The 16,438-nt window shown below is 37.1% G+C and overlaps 1 protein-coding gene across 3 annotated transcripts in view; it reads left to right on the forward strand.

The window, feature by feature from the left end:
• Nucleotides 1-16,438, forward strand: part of MALRD1 (MAM and LDL receptor class A domain containing 1) — a 764,811-nt gene that overhangs the window by 256,474 nt on the left and 491,899 nt on the right. For 2 of the 3 annotated variants that reach the window (XM_081558804.1, XM_081558805.1), the window contains 3 exons: nucleotides 5,511-5,684; nucleotides 11,949-12,069; nucleotides 14,295-14,393. In XM_081558804.1, the coding sequence (XP_081414930.1) occupies nucleotides 5,511-5,684; nucleotides 11,949-12,069; nucleotides 14,295-14,393 (394 nt within the window). The remainder of the gene's footprint in view (nucleotides 1-5,510; nucleotides 5,685-11,948; nucleotides 12,070-14,294; nucleotides 14,394-16,438) is intronic. The other variant, XM_081558803.1, reaches the window with a different exon arrangement.

The raw sequence follows: 16,438 nt of genomic DNA on the forward strand, positions 1-16,438 counted from the left end.
TTACTTCCATACTCCATGTGGATCCTAAAGGGACAATAGAAACATATTTGTCATAATATAGAAAATATTTGCCAAAATATAGAATTTAGTGAAGGATACTAACAGCCGTTCAGTGTTAAGTGCTTCACAGCATGATAAAAATATAATATATGTAATACCAGAGTGGGTAGTCATTCCCGTTTCCAGAGGATCTTCCTGACCCAGGGATCGAGCCCAGGTCTCCTGCATACCAGACAGATTCTTTACCATCTAAGCCACCAGGGAAGCCCAATATGTAATATTATTGGTAATTATATGTAACGTATAATGTAACAACATATAAATTAAACATATATAGTATATATAACATATATATATAAAACATTTAGCAATATAAAATGTAACAGTGATAACCCATCTGTAGCAACTCTCTCAATGAGTTTTAAAAGGCCATGTTTTATCACATTCCCTAAGTACAGTGATGAAGTCTTATCAGAGAGAAATTTAGGAAATTTGCAGTGGGCTTGAAAGGGTGCAGTCATGATTTGTTCTCTGTTTTCTTTACTCCAAGGCTAGTGTTAGATTATGTTAGAGATCCTGGGCTTCCCCAGTGGTGCTGGTAGTAAAGAACCCACCTACCAGTGCAGGTTAGATGTAGAAGACTGGGGTTTGTTCCCTGGGTCGAACTGGAGTGGGTTGCCAAGTATTCTTGCCTGGAGAGTCCCATGGACAGAGGAGCCTGGCAGGCTGCAGCCCTTCGGGACACAGAATTGAACACAGCTGAAGTGACTTTGCATGCACACATACATGTTAGATATTCTAGAGGAAGCAATGAATTTGGGGAAATCCATTGGGGAAAGGTTGAGCAGATATTCTTTCTTATTGGACATGATCAAAACACACCCAGATTAATCATTTAGATGAGAAAAGATTATATTTTATTGAAGACTGCCAACTTCCACTTACGCTCATTCAGATAAAAAACTCAGGCAAAAAGCATGATTATGACTAGGAGTCATAAGAATCACTATAGTAGTGGTAGTAGTGCTAGTCACTTAGTCATGTCCCACTCTTTGCGACTCCATGGACAGTAGCCCACCAGGCTCCTCTGTCCATGAGATTCTCCAGGCAAGAATACTAAAGTGGGTTGTCATGTCCTTCTCCAGGGGATCTTCCAAACCCAGGGATTGAACCCGCATCTCTATGCATTGCCTGTGATGCAGTAGACCTGGATTCAATCCCCAGGTCAGGAAGATCCCCTAGAGAAGGGCATGGCAACCCGCTCCAGATTTCTTGTACTCCAGTGTTCTGGTAATGATAAAGGGGGACGTGTGAGAAAGATGAATGCTCCCGCTCTACTACATGGACTTATTCCCAGCTAAGTTTTGAGGAGTTACAGATATCTTGTTTCTTTCTCTTTTTTTTTGGTGTGTGTGTTTTATTTTTTGTCTTATTCTGGATCTTGAAGATACAACAGGTGTTGAAAACACCAGACGGGTTCATGTTTGTGGCCGAGAAAGCAGAGATAACTGTGCATTTGGAGAAAATGAGAAAAGACATGAAGATTTGACCAATAAGCTCTCTCATAGGGAAATAAAAGGAGTCAAGAGCATAAGAAAGCTGAGGAAAAAAGCAAAAAATCTGAAGAGTAGAGTTCTGATTGGAGACAAACCCAAATCAAATGAAATAGCAAAGAGAAATAAGGAAGACATTATTTTGAGCTTCTAAATAATGTCCTGTTATATCTGTTACTAATAAGTAATTCCTAGTTGTTCCTACGGAGAAGGCAATGGCACCCCACTCCAGTACTCTTGCCTGGAAAATCCCACGGACGGAGGAGCCTGGTAGGCTGCAGTCCATGGGGTCGCAAAGAGTCGGACACGACTGAGTGACTTCACTTTCACTATTCACCTTCATGCATTGGAGAAGGAAATGGCAACCCACTCCAGTGTTCTTGCCTGGAGAATCCCAGGGACGGGGGAGCCTAGTGGGCTACCATCTGTGGGGTCACACAGAGTCGGACACGACTGAAGCGACTTAGCAGCAGCAGCAGCAGTTGTTCCTAATCACATTCTTCTGTAGAGGTTGGCCTTTCCTCTGGGAATATCACAGGGCACTGTAGAAACAGAATAGCAAGATTAGTTATTCAGCCTGCACTCAGTAACTAATAGTATAAGTCACTCAATATGATGTCCTTTCTTTTATTAGTGAAATGAATGATTCAGTATTTTAAAAAATATATAGAAATAATATAAAATCAGAGAATGCAATTAAAAACAGTAAAGTAATTTGAGCTTCATTTCTTTTCTCTCCAAGTTGCAATTAAAGGAATTGCTTTGTTGGAAGCTTTTTAAACCACATGAAATTCTCTTGAATAAATTGATTCAGTGTCTTGCATAGTCACCCTGTACATATAATCCAAGTTGTGGATATACAACTTACTGAAAACCCAGAAGAAATAAAAGCAAGCCTTTAATATTAACATTTTATATAACTGCTTTTCTTTTTTTTTTTTGCCAGGGGGGCACACCAGGTCTTAGTTCCCTGACCAGGGACCAAACTCTTGCCCCTTGCATTGGGAGCACAGAGTCTTAACCACTGAACCACCAGGGAAGTCCCTATATCCCTGCTTTTTAGTGAATCAAATCAAGATAGTAGTTTCCTTTAAATGATAATTAATAAATGCATTCTAAATGGTTGATATCATTTTAATGTGGGCTTCCCTGGTAACTCAGCGGGAAAGAATCTGCCTGCCAGTGCAGGAGATGTGGGTTTAAACCTTGGGTTGAGAAGATCCCTTGGAGAAGGAAATGGCAACCCACTCCAGTATTTTTGCCTTGGAAATCCCATGGAGAGACGAGCCTAGTGGGCTGCAGTCAATGGGGCCACAAAGATTCAGACATGACTTGGTGACTAAACAATAAGAACAACATCGTTTTAATATACATGCTTGATAGTTCTTTTTAATAGAATTTTCTGTGATGAAGATTGTCTTCTGCATCCACTATGGAAGTCACTAGCTATAAATAGCTATCGAGCATTTAAAATGTGATGATAACAGAGAGAGTGAATTTTTCATTTTGTTGAATTCATTTACATGTAAATAGCCACACTGTTTTCATATGCTTGTCATTATATGCTTAATTGTTCCTTTTCATTCTATCCCATAAAACTTTGAGGTCCCTAAGGACACCTGATTCCTTGTACATTTTAGGATACATGGGGGGATTCTCTCTTTATCACTCTCCCTGAAGATCTTTAGACATTTATTTATATTTATTTATTTTTGGCTGTGCCGGGTCTTGGTTGCTTTGGGGGAGCTTTCTCTATGTGGAGAGTAGAAGCTGGTCTTGGTGGCGGTATGCAGGCTTCTCACTGTGGTGGCTTCTCTTGTGGAGTACAGACTCTAGGCACATGGGCTTTAGTCGTCGTGGTGTATGGGCTTAGTTGCTCCATGGCATGTGGAATCTTCCTGGACTAGGAATCGAACCTGTGTCCTCTGCATTGGCAGGGGATTCTTATCCACTGTACCACCAAGAAAGTCCTATAAACATTTACTTTAACACTAATGCTGATAGTCCTACTCAAACTTCCTTCTTTTCTTTAGTACCTGTTAACTGAATACCTACTAAGTACAAATTGCCCTAGTAGGTTCTATGAGGAATTAACAACGTGCTTTGTGATTTTGAGTTCATGACTTAGTGTTCCACTACTAACTTGTATTACGGTGAGAACCACAGATGTTGATTAAGTGCCTGTCTAAAATCATAGCTGTATTAACTTTTGTACAGTATTTTCACCCCGACCAGTATTAAATTTGGAAAGATTCTGGGAGGTTTCTTGGTCTATACCAAACTAAAGAATTATCAAATCTCTATAATGCCAATTCACTTTTTAAAAAGTAAATGTGAAGTTCTAAGCTCTTATCCAATTGAATATGGATCCCACTTATATTTACTCTTAATGCACTACTAACTTCGCATGGGTAACATACTGAGTGACAATTTGACAGCTTGAAATTCTGATGGGCACACACAACTCTTGTTCAACTAGGTTTAAAACTCTCTTTTGCATATTTACAAAGTTGGAACATGCTGAAACTATAGCAGGGATCTAAAATTTAATTGTGGTTGGGGACCATACAGCCTCCCTTTCCACAGAATTTGGTTAAACACTTCCATTTGACTTTATGTTTCTTGGCTTGCCTCAAGACCTGAGTGTAGTTGAGCTTGGTGGTAAAATCTGATATGAAATGGATGATGAGAAAGAATGCTTTGACCAAGTGATGGCAATTGAAAAAAATGTGTACCACATTGAAGCAGAGAATGCTTGATGTTTCAAACAGGTTTTTAGAAGACATTAGACATTTTTTTCAACTTACATCTCCACTGAAATTGGTACCCACAATGACATAAATGGGATAATAAATAAATAAGTAGTGCATGTAATAATGTCTGTCCATGCAACAAGGTAAAAGTCCAATGATGAAGGAAAAAGAAAATATAGGAATTTAAAATGTAGTGAAACTGAAAAGGAGTCACTTTGAGTCCAAAGAGAATGATTTCATTTCTCAAGAGCCTCATCTCTGAACAATGCTCTGTTTTTCTTTGAAACATGAAGCATTAGCACTCTATGGCATAATGAGAGGAAGAAAAAATTGCTGTTGTGTCTGAATTTGGTTTTGTGGGGTTTTTTCTTTGATATATTTTGTATTATATCATCCAACCACTGAGGCAATTAATTTTCAACTTGCATTGTTTCCAGTCCTTAGTAAATGGTCAGTAAATATTGGTTGAGAAATGATAGTGCCAAATTCCATGTTATAGCTGCAGCTGTCAGCACCTAAAATAATCCTCTCTGTTTTCTCCACTACCTCGTTAACCTGTCAGTCCTTTAGATTGTATCATCATTGATGGTGAGTAGGAAACAAAATGATCAAATCTAGGTTCCTTGACCAAAAAAAGAATATTTTCTAGTTAGATTAAATTATTGATAAATGGTATTATATGATCTCCCAAGGTTTTTGATAATGTCACAAAAAAGAAGGAATTAATAAAAAAGTATTCCTTGCAGTCTTCTTTTACTTGAGACATCAAACTTTTGAAGATATCAAAGAGAATGAATAGTAGTATGTGATTTTGTAATTTCAGTCAGACATAGAATGTGTGTCTTCCTAGATTCATAAGAAGCAAGAAAGCAAGAGAAAAGGGTCCTAAAAATGTTCCCTAATGATGTAGACAAATATTTGTCCTCATACTTGTCTGAGCATGAAGCTGGTGTCCCATGTCTTTAGACAACTCTATAGCATGTGTTTAAAACACCGGTTAATGTAACTGCCTTGAGCCTTTTCTTAAGGAGGGACCACAAAGGCTGGCAGAAGATGTACTTGACATTTTCTGGGTCTACATATTTGGAAGAGAATTAAAATGATATTGAACACCAAAGTAGTTTTGGGTATTTTTAATTATAGAAGAGCTATTGGGCTATAAGTAAATGGAATATTTATATCACTCAAACACATTTTTCACCAGGTGCGGTTTTGGTATCATTTGTCTCAGCATTCACGTCTCTCACTTTTTACAAGAACATCTCTGAATGGGGATTTGCAGAAGCACAGTGATCTAATCGGAATCTCTGAATCTCAATGGCGGCAAGCAAAAATCAATCTCATTGCAAAGGCTGGAGAATCTACTCTCCCTTTTCAGGTAAGCACGTAAGAGATGAATACAACTCAGAAGATGCTTATTTAATGCTGATCTTCCCAGACAACAATAGAACACATATATCCTGTAAGTTTATCTGATATTAATAAAGCAAGCATATTCACAGTCAGGGATAAGCAGAGAGGTTATCTTGACTAAGTACTCACGACTTACTCGTGGAAGCAGAGCAAAAGTGGAGGTAAGGATTGAACAGGATAGCAGAGAGAAGAGAAATGTAATGGGAAAATATTTTTCTTAAATAAGGATGGTGGAGTACATGAGGTAGTGAAAAAATTCTGAGCTGCACTCCTATTGCTGTCCATTAATACTGAGAATTTTATCACACTTTTATGTAATTTTCTTGGTTGAATAATGGAAGAATGAAACTGTAGCTTATCAGATGAGTGCCCCAGCTTCCACCCTTCTGGACATGACTCCCTTCTGGATGATGTTTGGAGAAAACTAGTTTAGTAACTAGATTGAATGGTGGAATTAGAGGAACACTCACTGCCATCAGAGTCAGATGGTCTGAGTTCCCTCTCTGCTTAACCCAAGGGTTGCTAAGTGACTGTATACATTACACCTTTGAGCTTCAGATTTCCCAATCTGTGAAAACCATAGTGATGATAAAAGCAATATTTGGGGAATCTGAGTATTAAAGAAAATGTAGCTAAAATGGTAGCTGTGAACACGGGCTCTGGAGCCTGGGGTTCAAACCCTGGGGTATAGTCAGAGGGAAATTGCTTAATCCTTCCATGCTTCTGATTTTTTCTCTATAAATGGGTGCATGGAGGTAAGATTGTTGGGGTGTTTGAAGCCTCTGAAAAACAACATACCTCATCTACTACTCAATTCCTAACTGAGGCAAATATGGAAGTCAAACAGAGAGAGCAAACTTTTGCAGAAGATGCCTTTAGAACCTTCCGGAATATATTTAAAATAGGGACTTCCCTTGTGGTCCAGTGGTTAAGAATCTGCCTGCCAATGCAGGGGACATGGGTTTGATTCCTGGTCCAGGAACTCACATCCCACTGGCCACTGTGCTCCACAACAAGAGAAGCCAGTGCAATGAGAAGCCTGCACACAGCAAGTAGAGATTAGCCCCTGCTGTTAATAAGTAGCAAAAGCCTGTATGCAGCAATGAAGACGTAGTGCAGCCAAGAAATAAATTAATTTTTTTAAATTTAAAATAATACTTAAGAATAAACAGCCCCACCCAGAGAACAACCAACTGCTAGAGAATCCAGGACTCAGCCTTTGGGGAAACCGTTTTATCATGAGTGGTTATGATATATCAGTGTTGTCTTCTCAATTGTAACAAATGCCCCCCTCTGATGGGGTTGATGATGATGGAGGAGGCCATGGATGCTTGGGGGCAGGAGGTGTGTGGGAACCCTCTGTACCTTCCTCTCAACTGTGCTCTAAAACTGTCCCTAAAGGTGCTCTAAAATCTTAATAAAAAACAAAACACAAAAAACCAGAATGTCCTTTGTTGAAACTGACTCTGAGAAATATTAGCAGTTGAAACTCATACTGTTCTTTCTGGGCTTCATTAAACTGTCACTATTATTGAAGAGTTTTAGCATAGTGTAGGTTTTTTTTTTTTTTTAATATTTCTTCTTTTTGTCTTCGTTTTGCAGTGAAAATTGAGATGGCTCTTTATTATCTGGGGACGTATTAACTAGTTTGTGGATTGATCAGGGTTTGACGAGATTTTGTAATTTGGCAGCCATGATGTTTTCTTAAACAGCCGCATTCTGGTGCTCTCTTTCTCCCTTCACTCCCCTCCGTGGTGAGTCAGCATCCTGTGTTGGTTTTTCTCTCTCCTAACCTGAGGGCTCCCAGTCAGCACCAGTCAGACTCTTTTTTTTTTCCTTTTTATTATATTTTTGGCCACGCTCTGCGGCATATGAGAGCTTAGTTTCCCAACCAGGGATCAAACCTGTGCCCCCTGACCTGGAAGCACGGAGTCTTAACCACTGGACCACTAGGGAAGTCCCAGGCTCTTCTTAATTGTTCTGGCTTTTGAGGGGAGTGAATGGCCCTGGGTTCTTGCTTTAAGCCTCAGCCGTGTTTAATTTGCCCCTGAGAAGGTGAGGGTTTTAGCCTGTGACTCTGTTCCTTCTCATGTAATCCTGTTACTTGGCTGTAGTAAAGGCTTGTTTTAGAAACTATAGTCAGTGAAAAGAAAAATAAGAACTGTTTTCTCAGATTTCACCGTTCAGAAGGCTATTATAGGTCCACAGTCTCTAAGCAGCAATTTAGAGAGTCAAAATTTGGAAAGCAATAAGCTTTTGAAAAACAAATTTAGAGGCAAAGTTTAACCTGACCTGAACCAGTGTTAAGCAGTTTATTTAGTGATGAGTTTGATGATAGAGAGTGGCCCTCGGTCTCTCTGAGGGCATCATGATACATTTAAGATGAACATCCACAACTCTGAACTATCCAGATTTCAAATCCTAGTTGGACTCAAAGACTGTGGGTAAGGAATTGGGGTCTGTGTTAACATTCTGGTGTGGATCAGTGCAGATTTTATACACATTTTATTAGATAAATACACAGTCACACACATGGATAACATGTGTTTTTATTGAATACATTGATATTATTTAGATACATTATTATACCTTTCAAACAAGTAGAAAGTACACAGAAAGGCAAACACCCATGTGCTTAAACTTCAGAACGAATTAATATGAACATTTTCATTTGCTTGTAATGTTGATATGTTTGTTTCTAAAAACACAGCTTTTGTCCTCTTGGTACCCTTTTCTACTCCATTTCTTACCCTCTACAAGAAACAAAAATGCTAAAATTATGTTGTTTTTAACCTGAGTTTTCTAAGTGTATTTTCAAAGTTACGGAAATATGCATGAGGAGTCTAGCTAGATGTAGTTCTACTTCATTCTTTGATCAACAGCAAATGGAAAAGATATTATACCTACAAAGAGTCAATCTAGCTCTTACATATTCAAATATTTAAAGTTTATCTTCTTGGGAACAGGCTCTTTTGGCACTTTAAATTTAGTGGACTGAAGTATTTAAGGGTGACCTTCGTCATGGCCTGACCATCAGTTTAATGCGGCTAAGCATATATTTGTACAGAGTTATCTAATCCAAACATTGGAAAGGAGAAAGGCATGGGACTGTGTGACCTCTCTGTTCTCTTGTAGCCATGACATTCAGATTCAGTGTGGTCCTTTTATGTCTCTTGTAGACATCGCAACAGAATGTAAACTGCTCTGATTTCTTTAGGAAATCAGTTCCTGGCTTAGGTAGGGCTTTCAGTCTTCTGGTAGAAATGGATTTGGCTTACTGTTTATTTTGCAAGAACAGCAAGTTAGCATTTTAATATTCTCTCCATTGCCTTTGCAGTTTTTACTGGAAGAACGTAAGTCACATAGTTCACATTAATAGTATTTTTTTTCCGATCTGTTTTAACTGTTCCTACTCATTTTAAATATTCAGTCTTTTATACAAATATATTCACTTAATTTGCAATTTCTTTCCTAACTTTTCTTCTTAATTTCATATCTAGAAGTGGTACTTTTTCTGAATACTGTTTATTGATTTCAGATTGATCTGCTGTCTTTGAGTTTGCTACTAAAACATAATCGTGTCATATTTACATTTTATTTTAAAATGATCCTTTTGTGGAATTTTCTACAATAATTGATACCATTTTCACTCCTGATCAGTATTGATGGTATAAATCAATAACAATTTCCTGACATTATTTGGGGATTCGGTGAAGGGTAAGATTTATGATGCAAAGTAAAAGCTGGTCCGGTCTCTGTAATGTCGCTATGTCCTTGGCCTTCTTAGCCCAGGGCTTCATTAAATCTTGTTTTGCCAGGTAGCTCTGTCCTCCAGCATCTCTGAAGACCAGTTATCTCTTATTTCATGGTAGTGATGATGTTCAGCATAATCATCCATGGCTCAGATCACACATTTTTCTTACTCAAAATGTGACCTTCAACCAATAACTTTAGCTCTCTAAGCTCTGTTTCCTTTGCTTTAAAATGCGGACGAAAATAGCACTGTCTTCACAGGGTTAAAATAAGTGAATGTATTTTAACTTATTTAGCTTACTCCAAGCCTGGCATGTTAAAAAAAAAAAAAAAAGCATCTAAGCTCTTTAGTGAAAGTTTGCTGTTGATCTTACTTTTAACACCACCGTCATTGTTTAAAAATTTCTGTAATCCAGTTTGTCTTTATTTTTTCTTACCATATTCCCATAGTCTCCATTTCCTCTTAGATTCATATTTATTCATTCTTATTATCCTTTGTGTAAAACAAGATATCAAAGAACCCAAATTTAAATATGCTAGTTGAGTATTTCTCTGGAAAGCCTTCTCTCAGTTTTGCAGATGTAAAAAGTAATCACTTGACTGTAAACAATATTTACCATTGCCGTGCTTCCTGAAAGCAAAAATAAGAATTGATTCTGCTCACTCAGGGAGTAATATAATATAATTGAATAAAACAAAACTCAACAAGATCCTTAAAAATAGTTTTTGAAGGAAAGATATCTACATATAATTAGACATTTTAACTCTCAAGTTACCTTCAGAATCTTCTTAAAATTAGGTTTTTCGCTCTGCCTTTATGCATGGTTGAAGCATCTCTTCAGAGCAACCATTGGCTCACACAATGATTATGAACTGATACTGTAGTTCTCAGAGAGAACTGCCTTCGGTGACAAATCGGAATATCAGCTTGGTTTAAAGCAAGTAATACAAAATAGAAACAGGGAAGATGATTTTGGCACAATCAGGTGATATTATTTACAGATATGAGATATAATTTTTTAACATTTTAACATTTTTCTCTACTTAAAATTGGAGGATTTTAATTAATCCAGGTCAAATTGTAATTGTTCATCACATAGTCTTGCATTTAATTATACAGAGGAAAGCAGGCAAAGGTATAGATGACCTAAAACTGAAGTTTAGTATTACCTCTCTACTAAAACTTTTTTCTGAATTCTGTCTCACATTCTTGGCAGAAGTAGTGAAGTGCTTTTCTTTGATTCTCTTAGTATCTTATGCATATTTCTTATATGGCACTTACGGTATAGTTTAGCTGTCAATGTGTCTTACCAAGTTAATTTTAAGGTCTTTGAGCTCAGAGATCCTCCCTGATAACATGGAGATGCGCTTACTAGCCACTTCCTAGCCTGGACTAGTGGTCCTGCTATGTGTTAAGACTCTGCACATATTTTTTTTCTTTCTTTCTTTCTTTCTTCTTCTTTTTTATTTTTTTAAGATGGTGGAATAACAGCATAATGTGAGTGATTAACAAGAAAGAAAACAAATTATATTAGTCATTGTTTAGAAAGTTAGAATAAATTAAATTTCAGTAGATGCCTCCAAGTGCTTTAGCATATGAATGTTATTAACCGCTGTGATTTTTTGCCTCACTAAGTAGGTTTCCATACATGTATATATAATCTATATGTGTTTAAATATTCTGATATGTAAATGAATCATCGCCTCCAGCAGACACATTATAAATGAACTCATATCTCAATTAAATTGAGTTGTAAACCACACAGTTGATTACCCCAAAGAGCTCATTTTAAATGCTTATGACTCTTAATGGCTCCAGTGGGAAGGCGGCCCTTCAGTTGTGATGAATGTTGCAACTTCTAATTGAAACAAAGTTACCTAGGGTATTAAGGTTGCATAAGGTGCTGTCAAAGCAGTTATGACTTTATAAATTCCTAATTTGAATTTTCTGATCAAAACAATTTTATAAAATTAGGTTGGAAGATTGGGACATGTACAAATGAGCTTCTCTACACAAAGAAATATGATTGTAATACATTTACTTTTGTTAAAAAATGATTAAGGAAGATAGTTTAGGGGGTACAAACAAAGTTTATTCAACACTTCATGAAACAGTCTCTGATTTGGAGAAATGCAAAATGGGGTGGAAGGCAAGAAGCTTTATGGGGTAAAGAATAAAAAATGAGGAAGAGATAAAACAGAAAATATTCAGTTGGTTGAGGCCTCATAGTCAACCTTGTTTGGGTTGAGAAGGAATAAGGAAATACAGAGCTCAGAGTTGGCTTGAAGTGTGAATACTGACTGACTGAATATACTGTGTTTCTGGTCAAGAGGAGCATTTATAGGCATGAAAGTTACTTAAGTTTAGATTTGCTCTCATGGCACCCAGGGCAGGAATGGCTCCATCTTGGGCCTAGAATTTTTTTAAAGAATGTTTATAGTGTATTTCTAATAATTTATCTTTCTGTAATTTTAGTTAATTTTGGAAGCTACAGTTTTATCGTCAAATGCTACTGTTGCTCTAGATGACATCAGTGTATCCCAGGAATGTGAAATTTCATATAAGACACTTCCAGGTACTAGTGTGCAAAGCAAAGGTAAGTTTGTTTTTTTTTTTTTCTTATGGTTGTTGCAATTTTGAACATTGAAATAGTTTTATTTGATATCGAAATACAAAAGTATATGTATACATTTTAAGTTTTTGATATGGGCCATTTTAAAAATCTTTCTTGAATTTGTTACAATATTTTTCTGTTTTGGTTTTTGGCTGCAAGGCATGTGGGATCTTAGCTTGCTAACCAGAGATGAAACCCTCACACCCTGCATGGGAAGGCAAAGTCTTTACCACTAGACCACCAGAAAAGTCCCTCAAAATATAAAATATATTAGAATCCTTATTAATATAGTTCACTAATACCAGGATGTGGATTATGTTACATGTCCATGAAAACTAAAACATTTCTTTTTAAAAAAAAAAAAAAGGTAAAAATATGGTCTATCACAGTCTAGGCCCAAGACTATCTTCCAGTAACATTCTACACTTGTGGCTAAAATTGTCACATACAGATTATTTAAGTATAATAGCGATGAAAGAATTTTAAATATTTTGCATGTTTTAAAGCACCTCTCTAAAAATCAATTGTATTTTAATTTTGTTTGATACTTCAAGTGAATATGTAATTAAATTCATGTTTCAGAATCACTCAGGAGTTCAAAAAAAGTATTGTTTGGAAAAGTGACTTAAGGCCAAAGAAGAATTTCAAACTTGACCCTAAAATTATGTGTTTAAATTCAAAACAATCTTCAAGAAACAGATGGAGTTTGACTAATTCTGTGACTACATATTTTGTAGAGAATTTCAATTGAGAGAAAGATATACTGTCATAAAAATTGATCCCAAATAATAGAATAGGCATTTTTGAAAACCTCTCTATAATATATGGGCTTCCCTGGTGGGTCAGTGGTGAAGAATTTACCTGCCAATGCAGGAGACTCAAGTTTGATCCCTGGGCGGGAAAGATCCCCTAGAGAAGGAAATGGCAATCCACTCCAGTATTCCTGTCTGGGAAATCCCATGGACAGAGGAGCCTGGGGGTCTATAGTCCATGGGGTCTTTGTGAGAGTATGTTGAAACAGGTATACATTGTGCCTGCAGTTACTTTGTTGTTTTAACACTGGTTGATGTTTCTCTCTGACCACCCCTTTCTTCAGGTCTCACTTAACAAACAAAAATGAATATTAAAAATGTTTCTGTAAATTGTCACACTTCATTTTATTAATCTCTTTACCTGAAAAATAATTGCATGTGGACATCAGGCATGTCATACATTCTGAAGTTATGTTTTCTTATATGACATATTTAGTGGGAGAAGTTGCATTCTTAACAGGAGCTAATGCATTAATCAAGGATGATATAGGAGAAACAATTTTAAATTGAGATCTGAGTTAAAGAACTTTCCATTAAAGGTCCTTTATTAAAGTCATCTTTCATTGGTGAGGTTGTATATTCTATGTCCTAATTGTATTGTGTTAACATGCTTTTACATTATTCAGAATGTGTGTCCTGAATTTACAATAAAGCATTCTAAGCTGTGTGTAGTGTGTGTGTGTGTGTGTGGGGAGGGGGTTTGGTAGACATTACAGAATGCAAAGCAGCAGATTTAATGATTAATGAGTTTTGGAGGGTTAACCAGAATTACCTTATTTCTGCTAATAATTAAACATTTTCCTTCTCCTAATTAAATGCTGCATCACCAGAATTGGAATAGTAGGAAGGTATTAGAGTTGACATTAAGGACGGTGTATTTGGAAACAGAAGTGGTTAAAGGTTTTAAATTATCAGTTAAATTAACCTTAGTAGACATCTCTGAGAATACTTGATCTCACTTATAGAGAATTCTCTTCATAAATTAACTCAAATCTCATTTATGTGTGCTTCAATTGGCACACCAGCTCAGTTGGTTAGAGCATAATTCTCATTAGGTCAAACTTACATGAATTATTCCTGAAAGACCGATGATTTTACATAAAGGAAGAAACTTTCTTACCATTTGTACAAATTTATCCAGTAGGCAATTATAAGATCTCCATCATGGACTTGTGTATTTCTGCTGAGCAGGAGTTTCGGGGTGGGAGTAGAGGGGGACTTGTCAAGTCCTACTGATGGTGAGTTATGTTATATTTATGGCCAGAGAGTTATTGAGACCCTATGCTTGCCATCTTTAGCACATTTACAAACTAGTGTTCATGAAACAATTATACATTCCATCTATTTGTTGGAAGAGAAAAAGATGTTTTATTCTTTCCATCTCTTAATTTGAAGCTGGATTTGTGCCCCAGGAGGACGCAGGCTGGACTTCATCCAGCAGAGTGTATGATTTCACATCTGACTGTCCAGATGGAGCAGAGGAAGCTAACTGTGGTGAGTGAGAGACTTCAGACTCACTCGGCTAAGATCTGTGGGTACCTGTTTACTCTCTGAATGTAAAGTGCATGCTACTTAATTAATGAAGAATGTTTCTTTTTTTGTTATTAATATTTTAAAAATATTTTTATCGGGATATGATTCATGTATAACATTATATTGGTTTCAGACATAGAACACAATGCTCTGATATTTGAATATAATGCAAAATAACCATGACAATAAGTCTAGTTATATCACCATACATAGTTATAAAATTTTTTCTTGTAATGAGAACTTTTATTTTAAAAGAATATTTATTTATTTGGCTATACTGGATTTTAGTTGTAGCATGTGGGATCTTCATTGCCCTAACTTTTAAAATTTACTCTCTTAACAGTTTTCAAATACACAATATAATATTATTGATTATTATTACCATGCTATACTTTATTACATCCTCATGACTTATAAGTTTGTACCCTTTGATCCCCAATTCCCTGCCTCTGGCCATCACCAATCTGTTCCCTGAACTAGGACCTTGGTTTTTTGTTATCTGTTTCTTTTCTAGATTCCAAATGAAATCATATGGTATTTGTCTTTTTCTGTCAGACTTATTTCACTTAGCCTAATGCCCTCAAGGTCTATCTGTGTTGTCACAAATGGCAAGATCCCTTTCTGTTTTATGGCTGAATATTATTCCATTGTGTCTATGTACCACATTTTCTTCCTTATTGTAGCAATGCTGCAGTGAACACGGGGGCACATATATCTTATTGAGTTAGTGTTTTTGTTTTCTTCAGATAAATTCAGGGCACCAGCTGGGTGTCCAACACTTTTAACTCAGTTCTGACACTGTCTACCCAGAGATGCCGTTAAGTGCTACAGGTTAGGGCTCCGTCCTACAAGACTGCCTCCCTTCTTCTTCTGTACTTTGGATGATGATCTCAAGTCCAGGTTGTTATTCATTGGCTGGCTCTAAATCCGGTTCCTTGGACTCCCTGCTTGGATTTGATTAATTTGCTAGGGCAGCTCACAGAACTCAAAGAAACATTCTACTTGCTAGATAACCCGTTTATTATAAAAGGATCTAACTCAGCAACAGTTCGATGGAAGAGACACAGTATAGGGGGAAAGGATGAGGAGCTTCTGTATCCTCTCCAGGCACCTCTCTCTCAGCACCTCCTCATGTTCACCAACCTAGAAGCTCTTCAGACTCCATCCTTTTCAGTTATTATGAAGGCTTCATTACATAGATATTAATATGATTGATTAAACCATTGGCCACCAATTCAACCCCCAGCCTATCTCCTCTCCTCAGTGGTTAGGGGTAGGACTGAGAGTTCCAACCCTCTAATCACATATTTGGTTCCATTGGCCACCACCCTCCATCACTCTAAAGTTTCCTAATTGACATCAGAAAACACAACTTTGTTGTTCTCCATCCTTAGGAATCCCTAGTGGCTTAGCGGTAAATAATCCACCTGCAGTTCAGGAACCTCAGGAGATGCAGGTTTGATCCCTGGGTTGGGAAGATCCCTTGGAGAAGGGAATGGCAATCCACTCCGTTATTCTTGCCTGGAGAATCCCATGGGCAGAGGAGCCTGGTGGGCTACAGTTCATAGGGTTGCAAAGGGTTGGACAGGACTGAAGTGACTTAGCATGCCCACATGCACACTTAGGAAATGCCAAGGATTTTAGGAACTCTGAACTAGAAACAGGGATGAACCTTTTGGATGTAATCCCACTTGTTTATTTTTGCTTTTGTTGACTCAGCTTCTGGTGTCAAATCGAAAAAGTGTTGCAAAGACTTTTGTCATGGAGCGTCTTGCCTGTGTTTTCTTCTAGAACTTTTTTGGTTTCAGATCTTATGTTGAAGTTTGTAATCTATTCTGAGTTAATTTTTGTGTATGGTGTAAAGAGAGTGGCCCACTTTTGTTTTATTTTTGTGTGACTGTCCAGTGTTCCCAGCACTGTTTATTCAAGTCTATCTTTTCCCCATTGTTTATTTTCACCTTCTTTATTGAACATTAATTATTTATAGTTGGGTTTACTTTGGGGCT

The sequence above is a fragment of the Giraffa tippelskirchi genome, chromosome 13, assembly GCF_054371585.1.
Source record: "Giraffa tippelskirchi isolate mGirTip1 chromosome 13, T2T-mGirTip1v1.2.pri, whole genome shotgun sequence".
Lineage (NCBI taxonomy): Eukaryota > Metazoa > Chordata > Mammalia > Artiodactyla > Giraffidae > Giraffa > Giraffa tippelskirchi.